Source organism: Trifolium pratense, linkage group LG7 (assembly GCF_020283565.1).
Source record: "Trifolium pratense cultivar HEN17-A07 linkage group LG7, ARS_RC_1.1, whole genome shotgun sequence".
Taxonomy (NCBI): Eukaryota; Viridiplantae; Streptophyta; class Magnoliopsida; order Fabales; family Fabaceae; genus Trifolium; species Trifolium pratense.
Window position 1 is genome coordinate 40,247,020 of NC_060065.1, and position 8,381 is coordinate 40,255,400.

Genomic DNA, 8,381 nt, shown 5'->3' on the forward strand with positions numbered 1-8,381 from the left:
ATTCACACCTCTAAATATATTTGGTATAATTAAGGCCATGAATTGCTAACGTGTTCTTACCCAAACCATTATAATTTTTTTTGACTAACCATTATAATTTATAATAATAATAATAATAATAAATTTACTCACATATATTCTATTTTTGTTTTCCTATAATACAAAAATAGACTTTTCAGTATTTATAATGTACGACTCAAATGATAGTATCAATATTATTAGGTTGAATTATTTTACCAAATTTAAACTCAAAAACTTGCCGTGTGTATACGTTTGGTGGTATTTACTTTGTCAATGAACAATTTATTTTCCTCATTATAAAAAGTAATCTCTCAACAAAAATTTATCAAATACCAAGGGACTAGAATAACTTAAATAAATAGTTATACTACCATCTAAATTTTGCATAAAAAAATTCAATTAAAAAAAATCATTTTATACACCTCACAAAAAAATGACGGTTAAATAAAATAAAAACTTCTTATCTATAACCATAAAAAATAAAATAAATTTTTCTTATAACAAAAACAATGTTGAGGAAAAAAAAAGAAGCTAATACATTGTATTCAAGTGGTTAATAAACTTTACTTATCATAAAATCGAAAATCGAAGAATTAAGAACAAAAATATTTTTGGTAACAAAAAAAAATACCAAAAATGATAGGAAAAAGAAAGAACAGACAAAAAAAAAAAACATGAAAAACCACAAAAAATAGAAAAAAAGCATTATCGGAAAGAAACACAAAAATTTGACAGGCACATAACCATCCACACAATTCAATCGAAAAATGCCATAAGGTTATCTCAACCATTTTTCATATCCACAAAATCACTTCTTCCACTCTTTCTTCTTCTTCTCTTCTTCTTTTTCATCTCTTCTACACTCTATCATCACAACAAAAAACAAAAAAACTAACCTTTATCTTCATTGAATTTCAATACCCAGAAACTCTTATGCATGTCCTACTTCAATCTCAAACATAAAGTTCCTGTCTTTAAACCAAAGGTACCATTGTTTTTTCATTTTCATCACAATTTGGTTTCTGGGTAGGTTCAATTCTTAACTTAGATACCTTGTGCAATGAGGAATTGTTGAAGTTAACTAGAAAGATAGTGTTTTTATTGTTTTTGTGTTGTGGGGTTGGTCTAAATATGCTGATTTTAGTTGGAAATTTGCAAGGAACAATGAGTTATCTTGCTGCACCAGTGAGTTTAGGTAGTTTCAATGGTGTGAGTAGTTCTTGTATAAGGTCACATTCTGTTGTTAGAAGAATTTCTGTTTCTAGAGGGAATTGTAATAATAAAGGGAAAAAAAGATGGCATTGTGTTTCTTTATCTGTTTGTAGATATTCAGTTACTACAACTGATTTTGTTGCTAACCAAGGAAATTCAGTTTCTCTTGATTCTACTAACATTGATGGTGATAATAAAGGTGGTGATAGTGGTGGTAGTGTTGGTGGTGGTGGTGGTTTTGTTCTTAAACCTTCTCCTAAGCCTGTTTTAAAGTCCTCTAGTAATGATGTGGATGAGAGGACTAAGGTGATTGAATCACTTGGAGAGGTTTTGGAGAAGGCTGAAAAGCTTGAAAATTCTAAGTTGGATGGTGAAAGAAGTAACGGTTCGGTAAGTATACCGGAAAGACCCGAGACGGATGTTAAAGCGGAGATAAATGTTAAACCTAAGGATGATAATCCGGTAAATTCGTTACAAAAACATAAGTCTAAGACATTGAAGAGTATATGGCGTAAAGGGGACTCGGTTGCAAGTGTGCAGAGAGTTATAAAGGAAGTACCTAAGCCTAGTTTCAAGAGAAGTGAAGTGAGGGAATCACAGATAGTGGGAGAGGAGAAGGTAACACCTCAGTCTAGTAATCCCCAACCTCCTTCGAGACCTCAACCGACATTACTGTCTAGGCCTTCTATAGCGCCGCCGCGCCCACCACCCCCGCCATTGGTTAAAAAGCCTGTTATCTTGAAGGATGATAGAGGGCAAGGTGAAACACCTGTTAAAAAGTCTGTTATCTTGAAGGATGATAAAGGAGAAGTTGTAAAAGGGGAAATTGAAACACCTGTTACGTCTAAAGAAAGGAAGGGACCTATCTTGATTGATAAGTTTGCTACAAAGAAACCGGAAGTTGACCCTGTGATTGCTGGATCTGTTATGGCTCCTCCGAAACCAGGGATGGCTCCTCCGAAACCAGGGAAGGCCCCTCCCCAAGGAAGGTTTAGAGATGATTACCGGAAGAAAGGTGCTTCGTCAGGAGCAGGACCAAGAAGACGAGTGGCGGTGAATGACGATGATAGTGGCGGTGCTACAAGAAAAGGAAGGAAATGGAGTAAAGCAAGTCGTAAGGCGGTACGACTTCAAGCTGCCAGGGAAGCTGCTCCTGTAAAAGTTGAAATTCTAGAGGTCAGTGACAAAGGTATGCTGGTGGAGGAGTTGGCATACAATTTGGCGACCACTGAAGGTGAAATCCTCGGTTCTCTGTACTCCAAAGGAATTAAACCAGATGGGGTGCAAACTCTAGACAAGGATATGGTAAAGATGATTTGTAAAGAATATGATGTGGAAGTCATCGATGCCGATCCTTTCAAAGTTGAAGGATTAGTGAATAGACGGGAAATTCTCGAGGAAGATGACCTCGACAAACTCAAAGACAGACCTCCTGTTATTACTATCATGGGCCATGTAGATCACGGCAAAGTAAGTGATATCACTATGTATTCTTCCTTTGTTTCTGTATATTTTTCTTTTACATTCTTCCATTTTCTGATATTTGTTGGTGTTATCATTTGCCAGACAACTCTGTTGGATCATATAAGGAAGACCAAGGTATATGGTGAATTATGTTATATTTTAGGCTTCATCTAAGCTCATATGGCACTCGCATTCAATTTACACCCGATGCACCAATTGTTAACAGGTAGCTGCTTCTGAAGCTGGTGGGATCACACAAGGAATTGGGGCTTATAAAGTGCAAGTACCTGTTGATGGAAAAACGTTGCCGTGTGTTTTTCTCGACACTCCTGGGCACGAGGTATGCTTGGTTTTGATAAAAAAAAAACTCATTTCTAACTTATTTCCTTATAAATATGCAAAACTGCTTGTACATTTCACTCTGCCGAACCCTATTGAGACCTTAATCCATGAGGGTGATGAATTTCTTATTTATGCTAGTGTATAGTTTTTAGCTAAACTATTAACCACATAACCGTAACCCAACTTTGCATTTTTCTTTCCAATATCTCATATTGTCTATGAGGTAGTGGTAAGAGTTTGACCTTGAACCTCAAGGAATGGAGTTCAAATCCCCTCGGGGACGGTTGTAAAATGATAATTATTGTCACTTTATTAATAATAATTTTCCATATCTAACATATATATGTTCCTGCAAGGCATTTGGGGCAATGAGAGCCCGTGGAGCAAGCGTAACAGACATTGCTATTATTGTTGTGGCTGCTGATGATGGTATTCGTCCACAAACAAGTGAAGCTATAGCTCATGCCAAAGCAGCAGGAGTACCCCTTATAATTGCTATAAACAAGGTAGGCCAACATATGTCTCCAACATCAATTTTCAATGCTTATGATTCAGTGTTATCAAATAATGGTTGTTTGACTTCCGTTATGCTATAAGGCCACAATAGTGACTATTTGACAACACATTGTACTAAACAACAATAGTCATTTACTTAAATTCCATTATGCTGCCACTGTAGCCTCTATTTCACAACACTGTTAATGATTTACTTAGTGATGGAATGAGGAATTGTTGACACAATTATTTATTTATTTGAAATAGATAGATAAAGATGGAGCAAATCCAGATCGTGTTATGCAAGAGCTTTCTTCAATTGGTCTGATGCCAGAAGACTGGGGTGGTGACGTCCCGATGGTTCAGGTTTATATTTCTCATTTTCTTGTTCATGGTCATATTTTGTTTATGCTTCTGTAACTTATAGGAAGTTATATTTCTCTTTCTTTCTCTCTCATCAACAGATAAGTGCTCTTCAAGGGCAGAATGTAGATGATCTTTTGGAAACAGTTATGCTTGTTGCCGAGGTAATTTATTTGCTTCATCTGATTATAAAATTTCTAATGTTCTTATGTTATAGTAGTATATTGATGAAAACATGTGATGGATAGCTAGAAATAAATCATCATCAAATTAACATATAGCAGACAAACACCATTAATTTTCGGTTCTTCTGTGGTGATGAGAGAATATTATTGATTATTTGGCAGTACTTGGTTTAAATTCCACTTTTTGGATTTCTTTATCTTCCTGCTACGGATTCTGACCTTGGTTTAAATTCCACTTTTATGGATTATGACCTAATAATTTATTGTTTAGATGCAAGAACTGAAAGCTAATCCTGATAGAAGTGCAAAGGGAACAGTCATTGAGGCAGGCTTGGATAAATCAAAAGGACCATTTGCTACATTTATTGTGCAGAATGGATCACTTAAAAGGGGTGATGTAGTAGTTTGTGGAGGATCTTTTGGAAAGGTTGGTGTATATACATAAACTTAAAGTTCAAAATTTAATGATCTTAGCTTTTGATTAACATCTTTTTATTACTTCCTTCAGGTGCGAGCTTTATTCGATGATGGTGGAAAGCGTGTTGATGAAGCTACACCTTCGATACCTGTACAGGTTTGTAAATTTCCAGCATAAAACATTACTACTTCTTTGTTTCCCTGAGCATTTTGCAATGGTGAAAAGTAAAACATCTATAGACTTTGAATTTTCATAGTTACCATCTTCTGTCATTTAGAAGCGCTGCACGTTTTGAGGTTATGAATAGATGCTAAAAGTTGTCCTCATACAAAATTTTCTTATTGTTCTTTGCATTAATGCAGGTTATTGGATTGAATAATGTTCCAGTTGCTGGTGATGTATTTGAGGTTGTTGATTCCCTTGATACTGCACGTGAAAAGGCAGAGTCCCGTGTTATGTCATTGCGAGATGAGCGTATTTCAGCAAAGGCAGGAGATGGCAAGGTCACCCTTTCTTCACTAGCTTCTGCAGTTTCGTCAGGAAAGCTTTCCGGATTAGACTTGCACCAATTGAATATTATTTTGAAGGTTGATCTTCAGGTATGTTTGCTGCTACTAGCGTTACTTTAATTTGTACATCATTTTGTTGATATTAAATACCTGGTTTAACTTATTGATGACTTTGCCGGTGATATTGTGGTGGTGATTTGATATATATTTGATCGCCGAGATAAGATCATAATGAATTTAGCATAGGGAAAAGACCCTTTTAAACTTATCAAGTTATATGGAAGGAAAAAATAGTTAGTAAATGAGTATATAAATAATAAACTAAATAAATGATACACATAATTAAGTAAAAAAAACAAAATGATACACATAATCATTACATTATTAATCAAATGAAAAAAGTACTTTTTTTAGTTTTTCCAAAATAAATATTGGTAGTATTTCCTACCACATTTATAGCAAATAGTACCACAAAACTAGGTAACTATGAGTTGGCATTTTCTGTATTGTATATTTGTATTCTATATTTTGCTAAATATCTACTACTTCAATATGTTTCATAAATCATCACTGTAGTTATTACTTCACCTGGTATTAAATTTCATTATTCTTGGTCATGACTAGGGATCCATTGAAGCCGTCAAACAAGCCCTGCAGGTGCTACCACAAGATAACGTCACACTGAAGTTTTTGATGGAAACAACAGGTGATATAAGCACAAGTGACGTTGACCTTGCGTATGCAAGCAAAGCGATCATTTTTGGATTTAATGTCAAAGCACCAGGCTCTGTGAAAAGCTATGCAGATAATAAAGCCGTTGAGATAAGATTATATAGAGTTATTTATGAATTAATTGATGATGTACGACAAGCAATGGAAGGGCTCCTAGATTCTGTTGAGGTAAACCAACACATCTTTTAATTCGTAACTTATTAGCATAGATTATGCATATTTAGACTTGTGTAGGTGCACTTGATGAATACTTTTGTATTATCTATGAACTTATATAAGTTACTCATGGTTATGCTGGACTTCTTAATGCTATATTTTGGCAGGAACAAGTACCAATTGGTGCAGCAGAAATACGGGCCGTATTCAGCAGTCGTAGTAGTCGTGTTGCTGGATGTATGGTTACAGAGGGAAAGGTTACAAAAGGCTGTGGTATTCGAGTCGTTCGGAAGGGAAAAGTAGTTCATGTTGGTATTCTTGATTCTTTGAAACGGGTGAAAGAGATTGTTAAAGAGGTATGGCTGTGCTTCTAGTTTTACTTCCCATATTTACTATTCATATAAAAGAACATGCCTTTAACAATTGAATGGTGTGAGCATGAAAAAAATGGGTGATTAATTTGCAAGAATTTACTAAACATTAAGCTAGTTATTGTCCATTTTTACCAGTAGTTGGCTATTACGAATGGGGATAGGCTCTGTTAATGATATTGGTGTTTAATGAGAAATTAACATTTTTAAGGTCTTAGAATTTGAGTTGAGTCTAATTCAACCCACAAAACCGACTTTGTAACTTGTAAACAGAGTGTTACCTCCCACTTATAACCGCTATTTAGGTCATATCACTATCTAAGGTGTGGCCTAGGATTGGACATCTGAAGTAGGTGACTTGATAACGGCCCAATAGCGAGTGACTTTACTAATCTAGGATAGGCTATGATGTCATATTAGAATTTTGATTGAGCCTAAATCAACCTTATATCTACTATTCAAGTCCTACCATTATCCAATGTGGGGTTCTCAACTTAAGAATGCTCTTGAAATAGGATTATTAAAGTCAATGAACTAAATGATCCCACCATTTAAAGGATTATTTCTATGTTAACTCAAAACCTCAAACATATGTTAACCCCAACGAGGTCCTGTAGTTGCTTCGAGTCAAATGTAGGGTTGAGAATTTTCTACCACTTTATATAGCTTTGCTTCGAGTCAAATGTATAAAGTATTTCTATAACAGAAAATAAAATATAGGCAAAATTTTTTTATATAAGCTGGACGCTGTCTTGAAGAGGTTAGAAAATAAGTTGAAAAAGCTTATGGACATGTCATTAGTTGTTTCTATAAGCTCTCCCGAAAATTCTCATGAGTGCTTATGTCAGTAGATAAGCTCAAATAAGCGAATCCAAATAAACCCTTAATAATTGCTTGTGTCCGTGTGTTGGTTTTTCATACTATTGTAGTTACCGCCTGAACACACATTAATTATCTCTTGCTCGTGAACAGGTAAATGCCGGTCTTGAGTGTGGTATTGCACTAGAAGACTACGATGATTGGCAAGAGGGTGATATTCTTGAAGCCTTCAACACAATTGAGAAGAGAAGAACCCTTGAAGAAGCCTCAGCATCAATGGCAGCCGCCGTGGAGGGAGTAGGATCTTAATCATAGAATGAACAACAATGATGTGACGACAATATGATGAAAATGGTTCCTATCTTAGGAAAAGAAGGTAACAAAAATTACCACATCATAATATTTTTATTGAAGGTGGTGCAGCTGAAGACCGTTGAGTTCAAAATGATCTGTTCCATTGTTTGTTGTAGAAATGTATATAACAAAGTAAATTAGTTTCAGCTCTTTTGTAAAGAGGGAAAAAACTTTACATGCCTTGACCTAGAAATACCTGTAACACTACCACATATAAGACAAGGAAAGAAAGAACTGTATTGTTTTTTTTCTTCTTCATTTTTTGTATGATGCTCTTCATTAATGGATGCATCATCTTATTTTTGATAAAAGGAAAAAAATGGATGCATCATTTTACACTGAGCTCTGAAAATTTGTGTTTCTTCTGTATTTGTTCCTGGATATACTGACCAACTAAAACAAATTTTATGGGCTAAACTGATCACGGAAAACAAATTCGAGGACTAAATTTACTACCTAAAAATAGATCTGAGGACTAAAATGACTAATAAAAGGGATATTTATGAATGTGTTTGCAATTCCCGTGACAACAAGTTATACTTCTAAATTTTAAGATAAGTATGGTAACAAAGTTGGAAGCTATAACTTTATAGGAAAATGCTAAACAGTGCCCCCTTGTTTAAGGAACCAAATATAGTAATATCACATTGAAGTTTGTGCAGTCAACGTCTTGAAAGTGTAAACAGTGTTATTTTTAATTTTAAAATTTCCTTTTTTGGTTTCCTTAACCAGTACCCGGGGGCACCGGTTAACATGACCCTTATTTCAAAGGATTGTTTTATTGTTATTCCTACAACAACAAAAGTTATATATTAACAAATTCCAGTTTATGTATCCAAAAAAATAATTCCAATTTTTTATTCATGACCATAATATTGGATAAGCTAGAAGACATACATATAATTTTGGATCTTAATTTTGGATTAAATTAACCCTCCCT

At 34.7% G+C, this 8,381-nt stretch overlaps 1 protein-coding gene across 1 annotated transcript; it reads left to right on the forward strand.

The window, feature by feature from the left end:
• The first annotated feature begins 725 nt into the window (after positions 1 to 725).
• Positions 726 to 7,793, forward strand: LOC123898704 (translation initiation factor IF-2, chloroplastic). Its single transcript, XM_045949719.1, has 12 exons — positions 726 to 2,703; positions 2,800 to 2,832; positions 2,924 to 3,037; positions 3,396 to 3,545; positions 3,802 to 3,900; positions 3,999 to 4,061; positions 4,354 to 4,509; positions 4,591 to 4,656; positions 4,863 to 5,099; positions 5,634 to 5,909; positions 6,065 to 6,253; positions 7,241 to 7,793. The coding sequence occupies exons 1-12, from the start codon at positions 1,153 to 1,155 to the stop codon at positions 7,394 to 7,396; spliced, it is 3,090 nt and encodes a 1,029-aa protein (XP_045805675.1). The 5' UTR covers positions 726 to 1,152; the 3' UTR covers positions 7,397 to 7,793.
• Positions 7,794 to 8,381: the final 588 nt, after the last annotated feature.

Bases quoted from the DNA above. Each gene is read 5' to 3' on its own strand.
- LOC123898704 (XM_045949719.1), top strand. From the start codon at position 1,153: ATGCTGATTTTAGTTGGAAATTTGCAAGGAACAATGAGTTATCTTGCT. The intron at 3,038-3,395 runs GTATGCTTGGTT...TGTTCCTGCAAG, and splicing joins TCGACACTCCTGGGCACGAG to GCATTTGGGGCAATGAGAGC. The intron at 4,510-4,590 runs GTTGGTGTATAT...TACTTCCTTCAG, and splicing joins GTGGAGGATCTTTTGGAAAG to GTGCGAGCTTTATTCGATGA.